At 39.6% G+C, this 24,341-nt stretch overlaps 2 protein-coding genes across 3 annotated transcripts; one reads left to right on the forward strand and one right to left on the reverse strand.

The window, feature by feature from the left end:
- Positions 1 to 2,766: 2,766 nt before the first annotated feature.
- Positions 2,767 to 9,596, forward strand: zcchc9.L (zinc finger CCHC-type containing 9 L homeolog). The gene is given in 5 exon segments (NM_001091096.1): positions 2,767 to 3,155; positions 4,084 to 4,234; positions 5,605 to 5,697; positions 7,212 to 7,280; positions 9,030 to 9,596. Coding segments are annotated over 5 exon segments (747 nt in total). The 5' UTR covers positions 2,767 to 2,840; the 3' UTR covers positions 9,149 to 9,596.
- A 2,162-nt stretch (positions 9,597 to 11,758) lies between these two features.
- LOC108717625 (avidin-like) lies at positions 11,759 to 18,424 on the reverse strand. Of its 2 annotated transcripts, none has more exons than XM_018264844.2 (5): positions 18,336 to 18,424; positions 16,041 to 16,284; positions 14,445 to 14,646; positions 14,171 to 14,291; positions 11,759 to 12,097 (listed from the first exon to the last, which is right to left on the reverse strand). In XM_018264844.2, exons 2-5 carry the CDS (start codon positions 16,122 to 16,124, stop codon positions 12,031 to 12,033), a joined length of 474 nt encoding a protein of 157 aa, XP_018120333.1. In that variant the 5' UTR covers positions 16,125 to 16,284; positions 18,336 to 18,424; the 3' UTR covers positions 11,759 to 12,030. The 2 variants fall into 2 exon arrangements, with proteins under 2 accessions (XP_018120333.1, XP_041424534.1); XM_041568600.1 differs by having other exon boundaries at positions 18,253 to 18,347.
- Positions 18,425 to 24,341: the final 5,917 nt, after the last annotated feature.

Raw genomic sequence — 24,341 nt, forward strand, 5'->3', positions numbered from 1 at the left:
AGAGCGTTCCAGAGGAGGGGTGCAGCCCTTGCAAAGTCTTGTTTGTACTCCATGAAAAAGGGAAAGTTCACAGAGAGGCCAGGAGAGCTTTGTGCTCCATTAAGCACTCTTGCAATTTGTTATAATTTCGTTTGTCAATGCTGTCCAATGATATTAATCTGTTTTCTTCTGTGACACTCATCCCAGATCTCAACATAACTAACCATCTAACTGGCCTTTCAGGTGTATCTACAATAGCAAATAGGCATTCTCCCCAAATCTAACCATAAATGGCCTTCAGGCTGAGCCCCAGTTGACACAGCTCCAGGCCCTTCCAGTGGGGCAGCCCCTCGGTTTGAGGACCACTGGTCTATAGTAGCCATAAGTCATAATGCCCTTGATGCAAGATATTCCTCTCCAAGGCTGTTGCTATATTTCATTTATTGTTCTTTTGTCTAAAACCCATGGCAATGACATCTGGGGTAGTTGTGTGCTATTCACGTTTGTTGACTTGGAGCAGTGTTCTCCAGCCTGTGACTCACCAGCAATATGTTGCGCAATAGCATAATAGCTTTAATGGCATTTGTCTACTTTTAGCTTTTTAATACCTAAGGGTCAATGATGGTAAACCACTCTTGTTTCAAAGAATTTACACCAGGAGTTAATGCCTGATATCCTGGATCCTTGCATATATCTTTTTTTTCCCCAAACCACTGTATATGTGGGACAGCGGCTGCATTATAACACAAATGCAACAGCACGTGGAGCACAAAAAATCCTATTGCTACTCGTTATTCCTTAGGTTAAGACACAGCAACCCAACCGCTAATATAAAAAATTCTTTCAACAAAAATAAGTGCTATCCAACAAGTTCCTGGGTCACGTGAATGATACTTGTGCATTAGTTAATAATATGACATTTAGCCTTCAGCGTGTCTTCAGAACAAATGGGATTTTTCAGGTGCTAAATTAAACAGTTCTAAGGGAAACCTAAACAATTTTTAATCTGGTAATCATGTCCTTTAGCGCAAAAGTGGAGTGAAGGGTTGGTTTAATATTCAGTTTCAGCCTTGTGAAACCCAAACAATAATCCGGCCAATAAATGAAAGACATTTAAATACTTAGATACTCCTCTCATATCTTATTATTACAGAAACAAAATAAATTGTTAGCATTGCTGTATTTCAGAGCTTTCTGGATAATGGACTTCTATATAGATCCCATACCTGTATTTAAAGGATTGGGCTTACAGAATATAGATAGATATAGGACTTGCACCCGTGTGGTTTTGATCTTTACATCTCAGTTTTTCAAAGGGCTATCCTTTAAAAGACTTTCGGTCTGGTTTAAAACATTGAAAAAACTCAGCAGAAATGCAGTCGTTTGCATCTACTTGTAAGTGATGCAATAAAAAAAGCCCCAGAGCAAATTATTTTTCTGATCACCAAAATGACTAGAGATTGGCCTGTTTTACCAATATTTATTAAAATTATATATGTATTAGACCTATACCTCCTGTACCCCCCTGCAGCTACAGGGTCTGCTTCCTCTGTAGTTACACCCCTGACCCCATCATAACTCCACCAGCAGCATTGTGCCCACCTCTAATGGCATCGTGCCCCACCCCGGTTGTTTGGGTTTAGCCATCTGCTAAAGTGGCAAACCTACCCTTAACTAGGGTTGCCACCTGGCCATTAAAAATGATGGTTGATCCCAATGTTATTAATAGGGAAAAAAGATAAATATATAGGAAGGCTGGTATTTTTTTTACAGAAAAGGTGGCAACCCTACCTTTAACTCCAGTCTCAGATGCTTTTAGGGTTGCCATCTTTTCCAGGAAAAAATACAGGCCTTTCTATATATTTATCTTTTTTCCCTATTAATAACATTGGGATCAACCATCATTTTTACCTGCCAGCCCGGTAAAATACCGGCCAGGTGGCAACCTTAGATGCTTTACACCAAAATCGATGTGGCACCCATAACAAGAATTTGACCCAAAGTGTACAAAAGTGTATTAAAATACCATAGTTGTGAAACTGGAATGAGGCCACCACCTTTGTGAATAGGGTTGCCACCTTTTTTGGAAAAAAATACCAGCCTTCCTAAATTCTTGCCGTTTTTTCCTTATAACATTGGCATCATCATTTTAAGCAGCTAGGCCAGTAAAAATGATTGTTGACCAATATTATTAATAGGGAAAAAAAGATAAATATATAGGAAAACCAGTATTTTTTTCCATAAAAGGTGGCAACCCTATTTGTGAAGAGGACATTGTTTTCACCAATCATTTTTTAAACTCCCATTTCACTTTACTCCACCTTTTTAAAAAGTCTCCTCTGTGGTGCAACCAAACCTAATCATAACTAATGTCACTATTTTAGTTCCCCCTGTGACACCTGCCACACCTCCAGTATCCAGTGAGAGTAGGACCCAAGGAGCAATGACTCCCTGACAGGCACAGGTGACAGACTGTTATGGTGCCCTGATAACACCTGTGGTAATAATATGAGAAATACCAAAAAGGAACTGATTATCTATAAATGACGTGCCCAAAGTGCCTTGAACAACTTTGGCCAGCAATAAAGGTTTCTGATAAAGAACAGAAATAATTGTGAATTTGTTTTATATAATGAAAACTCTCATTTTCGAATGACACAAACTTTTGTGAAACTGGTTTACTATACTAATTACATCGGCAAGTTCTATTTTGAACTAAGCGTGTTGTCTGCGAATGTAAATAAAAAGTGACGCCAGTAAGCAAAATGGCCACTGATGATTCGGAAGCTTCCGGCTGACAGTAATGACGTTTTTCCGGAAGTAGCCTGCGTGTTAGGAACCCAGGTGGTGAGAGTTTGAGCATGACTCGGTGGGCTCGGCTCGGTAACAGTAGCGCAGCTGTAGGAAACCGAAAGGTATGTTCGGCCACCCCGTGGGAACAGCTCCAGCGTCGGCGGCGGCCAAATGGTGAGGGCGGAACCAACAAGCGCAAAGCCCCTGAGCCACAGCCGGATCCTAAGGGAGCCAATACATGGAAAAAGAAGAAGGATGTATATGTGAACCAGGATGTCAATGGGTTCGGACAGTACCAAGCAGAGCAGGGGGGTGCCGAGAGGAAAGATCAACGCAGAGAGGACAGGAGGCTGAAGAGACAGACACATAAGAAGGACAGGATGGTAAGAAACATAAACATGTCCCAGTGAGAACCCCAGCTCCACCCTGATCCACTACAATATGATCCAGTACAATATGATCCAGTACAATATGATCCAGTACAATATGATCCAGTACAATATGATCCAGTACTATATGATCCAGTACTATATGATCCACTACAATATAATCCAGTACAATATGATCCAGTACAGAAAATACAGTACAATATGATCCAGTACAATATGATCCAGTACAATATGATCCAGTACAATATGATCCAGTACAATATGATCCACTACAATATGATCCACTACAATATGATCCACTACAATATGATCCACTACAGACAATACAGTACAATATGATCCAGTACAAACAATACAATATAATCCAGTACAATATGATCCAGTACTATATGATCCAGTACTATATGATCCAGTACTATATGATCCACTACAATATAATCCAGTACAATATGATCCAGTACAGAAAATACAGTACAATATGATCCAGTACAATATGATCCAGTACAATATGATCCAGTACAATATGATCCAGTACAATATGATCCACTACAATATGATCCACTACAATATGATCCACTACAATATGATCCACTACAGACAATACAGTACAATATGATCCAGTACAAACAATACAATATAATCCAGTACAATATGATCCAGTACAGACAGTACAGTACAGTACAATATGGGGCAGAGCCTGGGACATTTAGCCTCTAGTTACAGCTCTGGGGGTCATCAGAGGATTCTGCCAATTGTAATTGTGAGTGTCCTTGTCAGAAGCTTATCTGCACCTAGGGTGGGAGGAGTCTGAGCAGTTGTTTCAATGTTTTCCTACTTCAGAATTGGAATTCAATCTGAATCTTTGGCCTGGCACCAACTGAACATCTCTGACTAACTTGATAACTTTCTTGTCTATTTCTAGATTTGTTTCCACTGTCGAAAGCCGGGTCACGGCATGGCGGATTGTTCGGAAGTGCTGCGATGTCAGGAGTCGGGGACAGGAATCTGCTTTCGCTGTGGCTCTACAGAGCATGAAATTAACAAATGCAGAGCTAAAGTGGACCCGGCACTTGGTACTTGTGAGAGAGAATGACTGGGGTTGCAGAGTGTTTGTCAGAGGATGATTAGAACTATTCTAGAGAAGTAAAACAGTGCAGGGATTATGATTTAAGGCATGTTGTGTTTTATAGTCCACTGGGCCAGGTTAATAAAGGGTTATCTGTCACAAAATCCATTTGATAAAAACTTAAATAGCTCTGAAACGGTCTTAAGCTACCCTCTTTAGTATAATGTAATAAAGGGGCTAAGTTTTATTAGGTCTAGTAACCCATAACAACTCATCAGTTGGCTGCTTTATAAATATTTGTTCAGTAAATGCATCCTGCCAGTGGGTTGTATTACATGATTACACAAAATGTGCACCTTCTATTCTATTTCAGTATGGTTGAATTAAGCTTACTGCATTTGGGGGGAGACTGACTCATGGGCAGGGATCTGATGTTCAGACAGTTCACCAACTATTCACATTTAAGGAAAACTTTACGCCTCAAACAATGTAGGTCTCTAAAAAAATATAATGAATAAAACAGCTCATATGTAAAACCCTGCTTCATGTAAATAAACCACTTTCATAATAATATACTTTTTTAGAAGTATGTGCCATTGGGTAATCATAAATAGAAAATTGCCATTTTAAAAATAAGGGCCACCCCCTGAGATCGTACGATTCACTGTACTCACAAACATACCAACAAACCATACATGTTAGGTCACATGAGCCAATTAACAGACAGAGTTCTGTCTTTTGCTTCCACACTTCTTCCTGTTACAGTTAGAGTTGTAGTATTTCTGGTCAGGTGATCTCTGAGGCAGCTCACAGACCATCACAAAATGGTGGCTCAAGGCAAGAGATGTAAAAGGACAATATTTACTTAAATATAAAATCCAGTTTGATAAGAATCTTTATTATGCCTCTTATTATGATATACACTGTTGCTATATACAGTGTTGCTAAAGTATTCATTTTGGGGGTATAGTTTTCCTTTAAGGGATCTATTTATCATTCTGTGTAAAAAAAGTGAAGTGAAACATTACCGGTGATGTTGCTCATAGCAACCAACCAGATCTTTGCATTTATTTTGTAACTGTTGAAATCTAATTGCTGATTGGTTGCTCTGGGCAACATCACCGGTAATGTTTCACTCCACTTTTTATACAACATGATAAATAGGTCCCTAAGTCTTGTTACTAATAAATGTATTAATAGTTGGTTCTATGGACTTGTACTTTCTCTGCCACTAGTTGATCCCCAGAAGAAAATGGATGCGTCATGCGTAAATGTGTGTTTGAACCGGATGGTTGTGTCTTGCAAGTTTTTCAGCAATGTAAAAACAAATAAAACTTCCCAGCTCTGAAACATTTTCCTTTGTTCATACTCTTTCAGGAGAATTTCCCTTTGCAAAATGTTTCATATGTAGTGAAATGGGACATTTGTCACGGTCGTGTCCTGATAACCCTAAAGGACTGTATGCCCAAGGTATGTGTTTATTTTTATATTTTGTATCTCTGCTTTACACAACAGCGACATCTTGTGGGCATTAGTAGTATTGCTTTGTTCTTACCAGTAAAACCAGAGCGATGGAGTCAACAATACTTTAGTTAATATTGGATTGTATTTAACAGTTATTCTGCAGCTATAAACCAGGTTCAATTAATATATATGTTGTTTTCCAATTGATTTTGGTTTATGTAGTTTCACTTTGATTTTGGTTTAGGATTACCAAAAGATGTGGTTTATATTTCTGAGTTTTGGCAATAATAGAAATACCTTGTATGTTGTGAACTTAACTTCTTTCAATCAACATGGAATATACATTAGTATATTAAAAGAACAGTAACAACAAAAAAAGAAAGTGTATTAAAGTAATTAACATATAATATAGTGTTAGCATGCACTGGTAAAAGCCGTGTGTTTGCTTTAGAAAGACTAATATAGTTTATATAAACAAGCTGCTGTGTAGCCATGGGGGCAGCCATTAATATAAAACTTTGGGGCTTACACTCTTTTTCTGCTGAGCATTTTATCATATTGTGCTGCATGTCACTTACCTTAAAGTGCACCTGTGAAAATAATTTCTCCAACCAAAGTTGTGGGCTAATAGAGCCCGCACTCCAGTTGGTGGTAACAGTAACTTTTTTTTTCTTCTTTATATTGCCCCCCTTTCCTGCACTAGGACAATTACACTGGGAGGGAATTCCCGGCGCAAGCGGCCATGTTGTGCAGATTGCAAGCGCATAATGAGCTTCAGATGTCACATGTATGCGCATAATGAGCAAGCTGTGCCATTCGCTCATTATGCACATGAGTATGCCCCATCATGGCTGCTCAAACTGGGAGCTCCCTCCCAGTGTGATTGTCCTAGTACTAACAGGGAGCGATTATATAAAAAAAAAACAAAAAAAAACAAACGACTTTTACCCCAACTAGAGTTTGGGCTCTATTAGCCCACACCTTTGGTTAGGGAAAATATTTTTGCCCAACAGGTGCCCTTTAACCATGAGAAAAGTCAAGAGAAAACTTCTTGCTTTTCAGCTCTCTAACTCTGAGTTAGTCAGTGACTATAAGGGGGACCACATGGGACATAACTGTTCATTGAGTTTGCAATTGATCTTCAGCATTCAGCTCAGATTCAAATGCAACTGTTATGACTCATGTGCCCCCCTCAAGTCACTGATTAGTTCCTGCCTGCTAACCAATCAGTGGAAACCAAGAGAGCTGCAAAGCAGGAAGTCATGTTCTGGCTATTATGTTACACATCCAGTCACTCCAGCCTTTATACATTACACTTTTGCCCAACTAACTATATTAGATACATTTTTTATTTTGCACAGCCTATCTATGTACACTGTTTTTAATTTAACACTGAACTGTTCCTACAATTGTGAAGCATTACAAGCACATAATGCAGTGTAACCTATTTCTTCTTTTTTGTAAGTCTTACGACTTGCTGTGAACTGCATAGTTACTAGTAGTGTGTGCTGTTGTTACAGGGGGAAGCTGTCGCATTTGTGGTTCTGTAGAACACTTCCAGCGGGACTGCCCAGAGCATCAGAATTCAGGTGAGAGTTACATGATCAACCCTCTAATGAGAACCAACAGTCATTTGTTTCCATGTGTATTGGGAAACATACGTACATGAACTTTCCCTAATAGATGGGAACAACTTTCATAATACAATAATTACAAAGTTTCAATCATTTGAAGTTATTTATTGTAATTGCTGTGAATCACTATCTGCCTGTTCTCATTGCTGTGTACGTGTACCATTGAAACAATCTCACAGTATTCAGCTCTCCTCAAGCCAACATTCATTTTTACACAATTCCTTGCACAGTTCATTAAAAAGCTGTAGGTACTGTATATTGCAAAGTTGCTTTCATTATGCAACATTGTATATTTGGGTTTACAACCCCTTTAAGAGGACATAAGCACTGACCCTTTTTATACCAGACCAACCTGGCAATCCTGCTGATGATCAACCCCAGTGCAAAGCCTATAACTGGCTCTACTGCTATTTCCCTGCCTCGGCTGACCCAGTTCATCAAGCAGGTGGCACAGGTGGAACTCACCTTTCTGCTTCATCATCCAACACTGAGGCACGAGGGCCCCATAAAACAAATAGCAAGAAGTGAACCTATAATGGAGACTTGATGTCAGGGTTTGGGGGGTGTTGTAGCAACAGATTTCCATTACAGATACACTTTACCCTTGGGTAACACAATGTACTCTAAGCAGGCAGTAATACAAGGGAGCCGGGGAGAGGGGTCGCTGACACTGTTTATTGCCAATAATGTTTTGTGCTGCGCAGATAACCAGCCACAATCTGGACTGTTGGGGGGGAGGGGGAGAGGGAGAGCTGCTGAATAAAAGGCTACATAACTCAACAAACACAATTGCAAAATGTCTCAGAATATCTATCTCTACATAACACCCTTAATGGCATTGAGCCCTATAATGAGGTACAGTGAATTGTTCAGACCATTGACCAGTGCTTTCATTTGACTGAATAACACATTTTGGTTTATGATAGTTTTATTGGCATTCTAGAATGAATGACAGTATAATTTATATATTAAATGGGGTTTTGTTTTATTCTAAAAGAACAATCTGGCTCTTAGCTGTGCTGTTAGTGTGAGTATTCAGCCCCTGGACTTTAAAGGAGAACTAAAGCTTAACTTAAGACGTAGGCTAGAAATGTTGTACATTATGTTTCGGCTTCTGTACCAGCCCAAGGCAACCACAGCCCTTTAGCAGCAAAGATCTGTGTCTCCAAAGATGCCCCAGTAGCTCCCCATCTTCTTTTCTGCTGATTCACTGCCCATGCTCTGTGCTGCTGTCACTTACTGAGCTTAGGGACCCACTCACAATATACAGTACACATAGAATAGAAATGTCACAATATAAGGCTGATTAGTAATTAATACAGATAATTACTACATGGCCGCACAGAAACCAGTGCAATTAGCATCAGAATTTAATAATCTGCCCTGTAGCATCAGCTTATGTTACAGACCAACCTCATTTTCTGCTGGATAATTAGTGACGACCCCTAAGTTTAGCTTCTCAACAGCTGCTCAGAGCCCACTGAGCATGTGAGTGTCACAGACACTTTCCAAGATGGTGACCCCCTGTGACAAGTTTGAAGTCCTGGATCATTGCTGCTATTGACAAGCTGAAACTTTAGGCTGGTGCAATAACTTCAGTAAATAAAATGACATTTTTAGCCATATTCATTTTTAGGAAGCAGTTCTCCTTTAAGCGAAAGGGCTTCTGTAGCAATAACGGCTTGAATGTTTCTGAATCAACAGCTCAAGTAACCGTTAAAAGATGGACAAAAGGAATGAGTGCGGATTATGAAGAAATACCTGTAACTCCAAAAGTGCAGAAAACAAAAGTGCTAAAATCACCAAAAATTGTCACATTCTAAAGTGTAGCTTCTGTCCTTGGACTTCTGACAAGACACCCCCAGCTGACCTACTGGAATGGATTTATAAAATATAACCGACTGCTAAAGTTCTAGAGTGATTCCGTCATCTGCACCTGGAATAGATTATGGAGATGACGAAAGATTACAATTAATAAGGGAAATGCATTGAGAGCTCACATTTACCCTGATAACAGCGATGCACCAATAAGAGAGACAATTGTTCTGCAAAAGGAAGCGGCTTCAGATAAGAGTGATGTCATCATTACAAGGAATGCTAATATATATTTATAATATACTAGTACTATGCTGTAACAAGGACCATCATTTTCTCACTCCACAGTTTTGGGGTCTGCCAGGAATTGGAAGGTATAAATGCAGAGCACTAGGGGGGCAAGGGCCCTTGAAAATTGTCACTGTTTCTACTGCCTTAATAAACTGGGTTACATAACCCTCTTTTTGCATCTTCTTTTCTGAGTGCCATTGCTGTTTGTCCTTAACCTTCAGGCCCGGATTTTTGGGCAGGCCTCAAAGGGCCTAGGGCGGCAAAATGCTGGGGGCGACATGCTGACCGCAACTGAACCCGCTCTCCTGGCACTCCCAACCCGCCCGCCACCGCATCTGAACCAGCTCTCCTGGCAATTGGGAGAATTGCGAAGGAGGTGAGCAGGTTGGGGGACGAGCGGGTCGGCGGTGGGGGGATGAGTGGGTCGGGTGCACCTTTTCGAAATTCGGCCCTGTTAACCTTAGTATAAAAGGCTGCTAACTATTTCTCCTTACCCAGTTTTTTTTTTTTATGCTTATTTATTATTACATTTTCCCGAAAATTTGCTTTGCGGGGGAAAAAAATCTGTTTTTTTGGGTACAAAACCATTTTGCACATTTATAAATGAGCTCAGTTGTTTGCAATAGACACAGTGTACTTGCACATACAGAATCGTGCACAAACATCATTATGGCGCATGGATAATTATGCATTTCAAATGCAGTTTTCAGTGCATTTATGTTCCATTTGCATCAAAACACAAATGCAACATTTTTTGCTCAAACACTGTTTTCTGCATTTTTTTAAAAAAAAATAATAAATCTCCCGCTTGCAGCCATAATTACAATGAAACCATTGGAAAAGATGCTGCATTACATGTAAAAAAAAACATTGCAGCTTGTGGCCAAAAATGGACTTTGCACACTGCACGTATGCTAATAAATGTATTAGTATACTGTACATACATTTATCATTTAGTTCTTTTTATTTTAATAAAGAAACAAGTTGCAGTATACAGGAAAAAGCGGTTACTGGACATCCCAGTCCGCAATGCATATTCAGTTGTAAATAATCTCCTTACCCAGTTTAATAACTACCACATTGTGTTTATATGATAACACTGAACCCCCAGACTTTATATAAGCACAGCAGGGACCCCTGTGGTTTTATATAGATGTAGCACTGACTCGTGATATTTATATAGTCACAACAGCATGTCTATAGGTGCAGCATGAACCCCCATTACATAGGGAAACCATTGATCCATAATATTATTTAGGCACAACAGCCTTCTAATGTCATATTGGAAACGATGTTGGAAAACAAAATAGAATAATAAAACAGCACAGGTATGAGATCCATTATCCGGAAACCTGTTATCCAGAAAGCTCCGAATTATGGAATGAACATCTCCCATCGACTCCATTATAATCAAATAATCCAAATTTTTAAAAATGATTTCCTTTTTCTCTGTAATAATAAAACAGTAGCTTGTACTTGATCCCAACTAAGATATAATTAATCCTTGTTGGAAGCAGAACCAGCCCATTGGGTTTATTTAATGTTTCATGATTTTCTAGTAGTAAATATCCGTTATCTGGAAAACCCCGGGTTACAAGCATCCTGGATAACAGGTCCCGTACCTTGTACTTGATCCAGACTAAGAGATCCAAATTACGGAAAGATACATTATCTGGAAAACACCAGGTCCCACGCATTGTGATCCCATACCTGTATTCACTTTTTGTTCTTGAGTCGCTCCGTTATTTGGCCTTCAGGATCATTAGCAGACTAAAATAAGTTCTCTCTCTCTCTCTCTCTCCCTCTCTCCCTCTCTCCCTCTCTCCCTCTCTCCCTCTCTCCCTCTCTCCCTCTCTCCCTCTCTCCCCTCTCTCTCTCTCTCCCTCTCCCTCTCCCTCTCCCTCTCTCCCTCTCTCCCTCTCTCCCTCTCTCTCCTCTCTCTCTCCCTCTCTCCCTCTCTCCCTCTCTCCCTCTCTCCCTCTCTCCCTCTCTCCCTCTCTCCCTCTCTCCCTCTCTCCCTCTCTCCCTCTCTCCCTCTCTCCCTCTCTCCCTCTCTCTCCCTCTCTCTCCCTCTCTCTCCCTCTCTCTCCCTCTCTCTCCCTCTCTCTCCCTCTCTCTCCCTCTCTCTCCCTCTCTCTCCCTCTCTCTCCCTCTCTCTCCCTCTCTCTCCCTCTCTCTCCCTCTCTCTCCCTCTCTCTCCCTCTCTCCCTCTCTCCCTCTCTCCCTCTCTCCCTCTCTCCCTCTCTCCCTCTCTCCCTCTCTCCCTCTCTCTCTCTCTCTCTCGTGTCAAGGAAATACAATATAAGAGAATAAATTGACCAGCCGTATGTGAGAAAAGTAATTTATTAAAGTGCCAAGCATTGTTCTTTCAGACTCACACAATACAATAATACACATCACAGTCTTTATCACATGTTTAAACCAGGCACAAGTAGAAGAGGTGAAAAGAAAGACAAATCATCCATAATATCTAAAGGAGAACTGAAATGAATCACTGTATGTAAATAAGCGTAAGAGAATTATATGAGCAGGGACAAAGGCTCCGTAACTAAATCTTCCTATTGGTGCGGCCGCTGCTCTTCTTTCCCTGTTGGTGAAGTCACAGTAAATCTAATTCCTTGTGACTTTTGCTTTTAGTCAGCCGGGTGAATGTGTCGGCACCAACTCTGAAAAGAACAAGCCAAGAATCTGTAAATATTCACCATACTCTGATGGTTCTATGAATGCAGAATAACAAGTGCATAAATACTGTAATTGGCTGTTACCAAATAAATAAGACCAGTAACTGCTGGTGTAGCATTTATAGCATAAAGACATACATGTGGGAGTGCAAGAGCCAATAAGTGTGTAAGCCATCACCCATGAGACATTGCAGGGCCCAGTGACATCACTAAGCACCAGTTATAAGGATACAAATGACAGGATATTATATAGGATGATATGCTTGATATTGCTGTGCAGAGAGACAATAAAGTATATGTAGATACAGGTATAAGATCCGTTATCTGGAAACCCATTATCCAGAAAGCTCAAATACGGACAGGCCGTCTCCTATAGACTCTCATTTTAATCAAATAAGTGAAATGATTGAATGATTTCCTTTTTCTTGATCATGTTAAAACAGTACCTTGTACCTTTGTGGATAAGGGATCTTTCTGTAATTTAGATCTCCATACCTTACGTCGACTTGAAAGTAATGTAGATATTAAACCCAATAAGGATTAATTATATCTTAGTTAGAAACAAGGATTGGAGATCTAAATTACAGAAAGATCCCTTATCCACAAAGCTCCAGAATTCTGGATAACAGGCCCCATACCTTTTAATATGGAAAAAAAAAATCCACATACCGCATACAAGTCAACTTTAACTGCACTGCCCAGCGCACCCATAAGGACTCACACAGTACAATATGCCACTTTTTATTAAAGGAGTGGTTCAGTTAACGTTCAGTATGTTATAGGATGGCTAATTCTAAGCAACTTTTCAATTGGCCTTTAATTTTTACAGTTTTTTTTAATTATTTGCCCTTTTATTCTAAATGTTTCCAGCTTTCAAAGTCCTGAACCTGAATCTAAAACAAATTCTCTGTAAGGCTACAAGTTTATTGTTATTGCTACATTGTATTACTCATCTTTCTATTCAGGCCTCTCCTATTCATATTCCAGTCTCTTATCATTGCATGGTTGCTAGGGGAATTTAGACCCTAGCAACCAGATTGCTGAAATTGCAAACTGGAGATCTACTAAATAAAAAACTCAATAACACAAAAACCACAAATAATAAAAAATGAAAAACCAATTGGCAAATTGTCTCAGGATATCACTCTCTACATCATACTAACATTTATTTTTAAGCTGAAGAAGCCCTTTAAGGACTGCCAAAATGCTAGCAAAAGGTTTAAAAGCAATAGCATAAAACATAGAGGCCAAAAGCATGTGGGTTTGTAAAAGTTCATGCCATGCCTCAAGTTCATGCCATGCAAGTCCTACTCCTATAAATTGCACAATCTGATCTGATGATTCACACTGTGATACGTCCCCAATGCTAAATGCTATTTTAGTCGTAACTCGAGATGCTATGCCCTAAAAGTGTAACTGGTCTGTCAATTTAAAACACACAACTGAGCACATCTGATTGGTCGCCTTGACTTAAGGTGGCCATACACGGATAGATCCGCTCGTTTGGCGATGTCGCCAAACGAGCGGATCTCCCTCCGATATGCCCACCTTGAGGTGGGCAATATCGGGCTGATCCGATCGTGGGCCCTAGGGCCCAACGATCGGATCCTAGCGTTCACCAAACGGGCGGTCGGATCGCAGGACCGCATCAACGAACAGATGCGGCCGCGATCCGACGGGATTTTTAATCCCATCCGATCGAGATCTGGCCGACTTTCGGCCAGATCTCGATCGGGGAAGCCCGTCGGGGGCCCCCATACACGGGCCAATAAGCTGCCGACACGGTCTGTCGGCAGCTTTTATCGGCCCGTGTATGGCCACCTTAACTGGACTTTTATTACATTTCCCCCTTTGCAGTTACTCTAATCACTTTCTTCCTAGGCCAGTGCTCCTATTTAAAAACCACTGCAACCCTGGGTACTTTCCTGCAGAGCAAGCTGCAACCATTTCCCCAGGTTTCCAGGTATCCACTACCCAAGTTAAGACTTGTACCCTCTGTTGTTTTTGGTATATGTGTCATTATATCAGTGCGACGTGTCACCATCTATTGACAAGTACCTTGTTCCTATCCAGTTGTCCTGTTCTGTTTTCTGGCTGGATCTCAGCAGCCAAGTAGTGAGTAGAATCTCTTTCCCCTTCTCATTCCCGAAACACTGTCCTGCCCAAACTGTTATTGAGTCTGCAAAAAACATACAGAGATGAATACGAGACTTCAAAAACCATACCGAGATATCTTTTAACAATGGCTTCATAAACAAGCCAATAATCGAGCAGTACATAAATAGCATTCCAAAATATTGAATGTGGAAGCATATCTAGGAATTTCTATTACCCGAAAATGTCCAGTTTACTGTAAATCCAAATGTTGGCTGCTCAGAGATTTTCTGGTAACCAGTGAGCGGTGATTTCAAAATGGTTGAGTTGGTTAAAGATACAGCGGTGAAGTAGGTACCAGTGAACTCTCCATTCTGAGAAACACTCTCTATAGTCATATTGGATCCCAGGGTATTCTTCCATTGTCCCAGCAAATTGCACTGCATAGAGTGAAGAAACGTATTGGTTAAATAGTGGACATTGATCCCACGATACAATATAATAATTCAATGTTGCTAACCCTTTTGAAGGAGTTGTTCACCTTTAAAAAAAACTTTTAGTATGATGTAGAGAGTGACATTCTGAGACAATTTGTGTTTTTTAGTTATCTTTTTATTTGGCAGCTCTCCAGTTTGACAACCTGGTTGCTTGGGTCCAAATCACAACCATGCATTGCTTTAAATAAGAGACTAGAATATGAATAGGAGCGTGTCTGAAATTATATGAGTAATAAAACGTAGCAATAACAATACATCTGTAGCCTTAGGGCTCTTACTGACGAGCGGTTGAAGCTGCGCTCCCCTGCATTTTGTTTTTTTTGTGTTCAGCCGCAGGGGAGCGCAGGAATAGACGCATTAAGTTTTTTCCAATGGGGCTGTACTCACACAGGCGCGTGTAGGGGGCGAACGCAGGAAAAATGCAGCATGTTGTGTGTCAACCTGCATTCGGCACCTACACACGCCTGTGTGAGTACATCCCCATTGGAAAAGACTTAATGCGTCTACTCCTGCGCTCCCCTGTGGCTGAACGCAGAAAAACGGAACGCAGGGGATTGTAGCTTTGACCGCTCGTCAGTAAAAGCCCTTAGAGAGCATTTGTTTTTTTAGATGGGATCAGTGATCCCTATTTAAAAACTGGAAGAGTCAGAAGAAGGCAAATAATTCAAAAACTATAAAGAAAAAATGAAGACTAATTGAAAAGTTGCTTAGAATTAGCATTTCTATAACATCCTAAAGTTTAACTTAAAGGTGAACCACCCCTTCTCTAACTCTTGAGAATGAACTTTGTGGCCCGAACATTTATAATTAGTTATATACAGCAATTTAAATACTATTTTCTACCAAAGGAACTTAGTGGAAGGGTTTATTTATGAAGACCCACCCAAAAGAGCTTTAGGACCCATTATTGGCTACCAAACCATACGTTAAGAATCCCTTTAATAACGCTTTCACGTTAAAAAACAAAACAAAAAACGAAATCAGAAAAGCAGAAATGTCCCTCATTCACCCAATATCACACGATCCAGTTCCTCATATAATAGCAGCATATTAATGCCAAGCCCTTGTTCAACAGCATCACAAACTATGGCACGTCTGTATTTTCCCTGATATTTAAACAGACATCATTTATTTAAAGATGGAAATATATTAACAACTATGACATAATGAGAATTCCCATTTATTATTATCATTTATTTATACACATATTCTGCAGAGACTTACAGAGGATTTAATATTTCCATGATAAACAATTGTATATTAACTGTATATTAATACACATCAATAAAGTTAAAACAATGGATACAAGGAAAGATCTTTGTTGGGAGAAGTCTTACCTTCTGAGCTTCAGTCCAGATACAGCCATAGAAGAGAGTGATGGAGAGCAGAGTGAGAGCTTTCATCTTTAAATCACTCCCCATAAGACACCAAGGAGACTGCTTGTGCCCAAATCTCTCGCTCTCACTATTTATTCTCTTTCTCTGGCTGCTACTTCCCAACTCTCTGTTGCACAAAATTCTCTATTTCTTTTCACAGAATAAGTTTTGCAACTTTCTGATTTCTTCCTCCTTTCCACAATTTCTAAGTAAAGGAATAATAATGAGCAATATTTTTTAGAAATTGTCAAATGCTATTATTATTAATAATAAACAATATCACACAATATATAGGCCATGGGGGTCTCACGGTTCCATGACCTACAGCTCCTCCCTACTAACACACATTAGGGGGACATCCCTTTTATAAGCAAAAAAGGAGGATTCAATGTTAATTTTATATGAGACTGCAAAAGCAGCATACAATTCAAAAGTAGTGTGAGCTCCTCAAAACTAATCAAGTTGTAGATATAAAAATAAAAATCTACATTATTGCACTTACCTATTACTGGGTCTATATATATAAAACAACTTTTTATACCCTCCATTACTAAAATATACTTTTTACATGGCATATACAAAATGTGAATAATACAAAAAAAAGCACATAGTTAGGCAAACACACTCAGTTCATTATATACAGTGAAGTAGAGTCCTGGAGGGAACCAATTTGTTAAACTCCACCCGGACCTGCAACCCGCATACTTGCCCCCTACCCGACCTGCAAGACGCTTATCCGCAACCCCCATCAAGAAACAGGACGTGTTGTCATTGTAAACAGGAAGTGACATCATAAGAAGTAGACGTGATCAGAAAAAAGTAAAACTCGCTATTGAGAAGACCCGCGACCTGCAAACCCGGAGAACCACTGAGCCACTTCTATACCCGCTCACGAAACTTCTACCTGCAACTCGCAGGGTACCGCATGTTTTTGTGGGTAACCCGCTGCAGGACTCTACAGTAAAGCCCAAGTTATTTATTTTATTGTCCCTGCAAATTGCACTCCATGGAACAAGCAACATACAGTTAGATCATAGAAGTAGATTCAGGAATAATAATGCCTTCATGCTGAAAACATACAGTATCTACTGAATAGAATGAAGCACAGGTTTTCATCACTCACATGATCAAGTATCACTGTTATAATAGCACCATATTTATATATACATCACACATGCATATGGACCCTCAGATGTAACAAACGGCACAAGATTTGCCCAGGTACAGTAACCTATGGCAACCAATGAGGTGCTTGCTTTTACTGGTGACCAATAAATGGTATCTCAAATATTAGATTATTCCCACAGCTTCCTTTATTGGACCTTAGAGATTACCTTCAAGTGAAAAATCTAAATTCACCTCCAGTTTTTTCTTTTAACTTCTGATTTTAGTAATGGCAGCAACCTGAAAAGCTATTTATTTATACTGGATAAAAGCATCTGCCTTGCTCTAAAAGACGTCTTTTAAAATACCTCCATGGTCTTTGCCTACAAGATGCAATAAAATATAAAATAGGTAGTATATAATAAGTATATATATATATATATATAAGGACAGGTATCAGATCTGTTATCCGGAAACCCATTATCCAGAAAGTCCTGAATTATGGAAAGGCTGTCTCCCATAGACTCCATTATAATCAAATAATTCTGATTTTTTTTCTCTGTAATAATAAAACGGTACCTTGTACTTGATTCCAACTAATGTATAATTAATCCTTATTGGAGGTAAGACCAGCCCATTGGATTTATTTAATGTTTTCATGATTTTCTAGTAGACTTAAGGTATGAAGATCCAAATTACAGAAAGATCCCTTATCCGGAATACCCTAGGTCCCGAGCATTCTGGATTACAGGTCCCATAACTGTACTGATAAAACTGTCTGATTGGTCTCTTATTTGTTTTGTGGAGCATTAATATGATATAAACAAAACAGGTTATTTGTTGGTTCTGTTAACATAAAATGTGTAATTTGCCGTTGTTTTTGTGGATTTAAAATTTCTGTCAAAAAATCCGCTGGATGAATTGTTAATTTCGATAAAGAGAATTTGAAAAGAAAAAAATAAATGGTATCTATACGTAATAAGAATTGTAGTGAACTTTTGCCCCTTATATTACATAAGCCTCCATGTCACAAGTATTTACCGTTAAAGTTGAATTGCATGATACTTACTGGATATTACGTAACTTCTTGTATCAAAACTAGTGGTGAGATATAGAGAAGGAAGGACAATGCTGTGCTACGAGACTTCTTACCTTCTGAGCTGTAGTGCAAATACACACAGAACTGAAAACAGAACAGTAATCTTGAAGAAGAAGTCTAATTTTATTCCTCGATAGAAGGAAAAAGTATTATTTTCCTTATAAAAAGGACAGAGTCCTAGTGTGACGTTCTGTATTCTGCAAACTCTGGCAAAATTGTTTAGTTCTTCTCCAATTTTTATATTCTCTGTTAGGCGTTGCAAATTAGAGTATTTCTTATCTTTTAAAACACGTATTTATTACACACGACAGCTAAATTATACCATTTTTTTTGTTTTTGCCCGTTATCAAGGGAGTGTCCGTGACTTGCAAAAATGCTTGATAACATATAAATGTCTAAACCAGGGGTAGGCAACCCACAGCCCCGGAGCCTCATGCGGCTCTTTACCCTACTTGCTGCGGCTCAGTCACGTCATCTATACAGCCAGGGGCGTTTCGTGAGCACCTTGCTTCAAGCGGCAGCTGCCTAGAAGTTACCAGGGGTGGCAAAAAGCCGGATTTCCGATTTAAACCAGAAAATTCGGCTTTCCTAGCGCAAAGAACAAAACTGCGCTCTCTGCACTAGTGATGCACATTCCAAACTGCGGCATTAAGGGCTGAAACACGCCTGTATACAGCTCTTGCACCTGCTAACGGCTTCTTGAGTGTGCGACCGATGTAAGCTAACGGTTAACTTACCGTGGTCGCACACTCAGGAAGCCGCCAGCAGGTGCGCGGGCTGTATAGACATCCCAGGAGTGACAAGCAAGACCGAGCTGCAGCAAAATGATTCATTATGGTCCTTACCGCAGTCACACACTCAAGACAAGAGAGGGAAGATCAGCATGGAGCTTCAGAAACAGAAGTCCCATTAAACAGATGAGAACACTAACATTTAATAGGGCTATTCAGTGTTTAACTTATTTCAAAGTAGGCCTACACATACACACTGCACTTCTGTTTGTTGTATTTTGTTGTTGTAACGGTTAAAATTAAAAAAAGGTTAAAAAAGTTTATAAGCTGTGTTAGGTTTTGCGGCCCCAGACGATTATTCTTTAGTGGAAGAGGGGGCAAAATGGCTCTTTTGATAGTATAGCCTGATAGCCTTATAAACAATGAGCGTTTGTCAAAGAATTATTGTCCTAACTTCCATATCTGAAATGTATCAAAGGATATTATTGTATAATAAGATGGACAAGAGCTTTCCTATTTTTATTTTAATACAGAGAGGATTAACAGAGAAGAGGAGTAAGAATACACATCCAGTAAACTGGGTAACATACACCTTGTTATTACCTGATTATATACAAATACAGGAGGTCCTCTGCACTCACCCATTATCAATAGATGCTAAGACACTAAGGGGCAGATTTATAAAGGGTCGAATTTCGAAGTACAAAAAACTTCAAATATTGAATTCGAAGTTTTTTCACCGAATTTGGCAATCCTACGATCAAATAAAAATCGTTCGATCGAACGATTTTAGCGTACGATCGAACGATTTTAGCGTACGATCGAAGAATTTTTATTCAATGTGTAAAGACTTAAAAAAAGTTTGTAGAAGGTCCCCATAGGCTAACATAGCAATTCGGCAGGTTTAATTTGGCGAAGTATTGAAGTCGAAGTTTTTTTTAAAGAGACAGTACTTCGATTATCGATTGGTCGACTATTCAAATGATTTTTACTTTTGAATCGAAGTCGAAGTAAATTCGAAGTCGTAGTATCCTATTTGATGGTCGAAGTATCCAAAAAATTACTTAGAAATTCGAACTTTTTGTACTTTAAAAATTCACTCGAACCTTAGTAAATCTGCCCCTAAGACATTTTGTGCCTTAAGCTTCTAAAAAATGTCCTCCCCTTTAGGGTAGAACTACATGGGCAACTTGGTGCAGATCCGACGTGCTGCGCCAAAACACAGGTGTCAAATCGGATGCGACTGAAAATAAGGTAAGAAATACAAATGTCGGGTCTTGTCGCAGCGTTCATCCGACACGACTGTCGGATACAGACTCAACATGCAGCGTCTGCATCGACAGTTGTGTTGTGTCGGATGAATGCTGCAACACCATCCGACATTAGTATTGCTTACCTTATTCTCCGTCGCATCTGATTTGACGCCTGCATTTTGGCGCAGCGCGTCGGATACACAGGAAACGCACCGAAGTCGCCCTTATAGTTCTACCCTTAAACAAACCAGGTGCTTATTTTTGAATTCCAGGCTTGGAAGCATGTTTTAATTGCATAAAAACTAAGTAAAGTGCCAAGTAAAGCCTCTTGTAGGCTGCCAGTCCACTAGGGGCTCCTAAATAGCCAATCACAACCCTTATTTTGGCAGCCTAAGGGACTGTTTCATGTCTGTGTTGCTCCCCAACTCTTTTTACATTTAAATGTGTCTCACGGGTAAAAAAAAGGTTGGGGACCTCTGCCCCTACACACATATTGGCAAAATGGCACAACCAGAACTGGTTTCAGGAAAAAAAAAACCCTTAGCCCTAGCTATAAATCAAGATGATGCTGCCTGTGCTGTGTTGGCATAATATCTTAGTTTTCATTACAAATCTGTGAATATGGGCATTTTGTAGCACTTACTTATTTTCTGAATACCCAGTCTGCAAGAGGCCTGTGATACAGATGTGCTACATGCTGGTTGGGGGGGGTATTAAAAAAATCTTTATTAAACAAATCTTTAATGAACTTACCATCAATATGCCATAGTGCCAGTCAATCACAGCCTCCCATTGTCTCATCACATCACAATCCCACTGTGGCATCTCAAAATCTCATAAAGACCCCTGACAGCTTCCCATGGACCTTCATCCTTCAAACTGTCCATTCTAGTCATGTGCTGACACCACCTCAACACCCAGTGTCACAAATGGATTTACTCCTCTTATTGTATGTTGACATTGATGGACAATAACTGTAATCGTTTTACACCTTCCAGTGCATATTGGTTTCTAGGAGAAAATGTGGCATCTACACCTTCAGTTTTTTATTTTCAGTTTATATTTGTCTAAGGGAATACTAAGAGGAAGGTGGATAATTATTTCCAATCTTGATTTCTCCCCATGAAGGTTCTTCTACCTTGGTTTGTAATATTAGTCTTACATGAGGGCCAGGGTCCTGCCGCTCATTTGTCAAGATCAGAGGTGTTAGCTGTAAATATTATTCTCTACAGTCTGCACAGAAGGAAACATAAAGTTATACCCCATTCCTTAGTACCATCTAGCTACAAATATCTGGTGTAACGTGGCCCTGTGGAGCAGAGTTGTGCTGCATTGTAGGAGCCTGTAACAGAGTTAACCTTTGCAATTTAATCCTGCATGAATAATTACCATTTGTTGAATTGCTTCAGTTTCAGAGGAATAAAGACACGTATTTACAAACGGGATTTTCCTTTCTCTTGGCCAGCTTTAATGGTTGTCTCTAGGTGCTTAAGCCTTAAACAATGAGCGTTTGTCAAAGAATTATTGTCCTAACTTCCTTATCTGAAAGGTATCAAAGGATATTATTGTATAATAAGATGGACAAGAGCTTTCCTATTTTTATTTTAATACAGAGAGGATTAACAGAGAAGAGGAGTAAGAATACACATCCAGTAAACTGGGTAACATACACCTTGTTATTACCTGATTATATACAAATACAGGAGGTCCTCTGCACTCACCCATTATCAATAGATGCGAAGACACTAAGGGGCAGATTTATCAAGGGTCGAATTTCGAAACATCGAATATTGAATCTGAAGTTTTTTCACCGAATTTGGCAATCCTACAATCAAATAAAAATCGTTCGATCTTTAAAAATTCACTCGAACCTTAGTAAATCTGCCCCTAAGAAATTTTGTACCTTAAGCTTCTAAAAATGTCCTCCCCTTTAGGGTTGAACTACATGGGCAACTTGTTGCAGATCCGACGTGCTGCGCCAAAACGCAGGTGTCAAATCGGATGCGACTGAAAATAAGGTAAGAAATACAAATGTCGGGTCTTGTCGCAGCGTTCATCCGACACTACTGTCGGATACAGACTCAGCATGCAGCGCCATGTCGTGTCGGATGAATGCTGCACCATCCGACATTAGTATTGCTTACCTTATTCTCCGTTGCATCTGATTTGACGCCTGCGTTTTGGCACAACGCGTCGGATACACTGTAAACGCGCCAAAGTCGCCCATGTAGTTCTACCCTTAAACAAAACAGGGATTGTTTGTCCATAAAATTCCTGTTTTGTTTTTAGGGGAGGGACAAATCATCCCTGTTTTGTTTAAAGAGGAGGGCATTTTTTTAGTACAGTAACACCAAAAAATTGAAAGTGTATTAATATATAACATACTGTTAGCATGCACTGGTAAAACTGATGTGTTTGCTTCAAAAAGACTACTATAGTTTATATAAACAAGCTGCTGTGTAGCCATGGAGGCAGTCATTCAAGCTGGAAAAAGGGCACAGGTTACACAGCATATAACAGATAAGTCCTGTCCAATAAAATGGTGTTTTATCTCTTATCTGCTATGTAACCTGTGTCTTTTCTTCTTTTTTCCAGCTTGAATGGCTGCCTCCATGGCTACACAGCACATTTTAGCATCAGTACATTATATATTAATAACTTTGATACACTTTAAATTTTTGGTGTTACTGTTCCTTTAACCACTTGAGACTTGTGGGTCAGGACAAGCAGCAGAATGGCTGTAATTAGTATATAACAGTGTGAGCTTAAAGGTAGAACAGGTTACAAGCAGGATCCCTTATGGATCTGAGCTGGATTCTTCCATATACATTATATTTAATATAATAATAAGTGACATCTATGGAGCATTTCAAGGTAAGAGTAGATACTCTATGAAAGGCAAACAAGAAATGATTTATGGGAACTGCAGGGTTGGACAGAGGTTTGGGATAAAATGAGCCACACACAATGCAGAATAATGCACAAAGGCCAAAAGAAACCAAAAGTGTGATACAGAGTAAATACTACAGCAGACAACATATACCTAGAAAAGAAGCAATCACTGTGGTTCAGGCTAAAGCAAATCACATGTGCACATAAAAAGGGATTGGAAATAGAAAATTGGACTTGATACCAGCACTTTATATGCAGCTGCCAACTGATGAGACCGGCCCTTGAATATTGTGCTCAGTTTATAGGTCTTTTTAGAAGGTTTTGAAAAGGTCGAACACAGTGGCAAAACTAAATCTTACTGGGTCCCACAATTAATATTATGGCCCCCAACATATCCAGAGATTGTCCTGTTTTACCAATATATGTTAAAATTGCTCATTATTTAGGGCCTCATGGAGCCCCCTATACCTCCTGAGCCCCTCCTGCAGCTGCAGGGTCTGCTTCCTCTGTAGTTATACATCTGGTTGGTTGAATCCAATTCCTAAAGTCGTACAAAACAAATAAGAAAGTTTTTTTTGAGTCATACCAGTAGAATCAGCTAAGGTGGTAAGTAAAAGTAGTATGGGGGAGTAACCCATGGAAACCAATAAGAGGGTTGTTTTTATTGTTTTAGCTACAGCTGAATTAAAAAAGCTAATCACTGATTGGTTTCTATGGGTCACTGCCCAGGTGCAAATTTGCCCAGTGTTTATAAATGAGCCCGAGGTGCAGTAACCCATGAAAACCAATCAGTAGGTAGCATTTACTAGTACCTTGTTTAAAAGCAAATGCCATTGGTTGCTATGGGTTACTGCTCCTTGGCAAACTTAGTGCCTTTTATTATATGAAATATAGACTCCCAGCTCTTCACTGCAAGATAAACTGCCATTTGGCTTTATGCCATTAGTTATTCTTTTCTACAGCATTTGATTCTATTGTTTCAAAATGGTCCAATATCTGAGAAATCAAAGAATGGTTGATGATTACATTTCCATAGTAAAACCCAACAAGGGCAGATCAATACCTCGTGATGGTTTTCAGGTTTTTTTTTTCCATTGTGAAAGATAATTCCTGGCAAAATCCGATTCAGGTTGCAATGGTAATTCCTAGATTAACAAGACTGGTTGTTATGAAATTAATTCTA

Source organism: Xenopus laevis, chromosome 1L, assembly GCF_017654675.1.
Source record: "Xenopus laevis strain J_2021 chromosome 1L, Xenopus_laevis_v10.1, whole genome shotgun sequence".
Lineage (NCBI taxonomy): Eukaryota > Metazoa > Chordata > Amphibia > Anura > Pipidae > Xenopus > Xenopus laevis.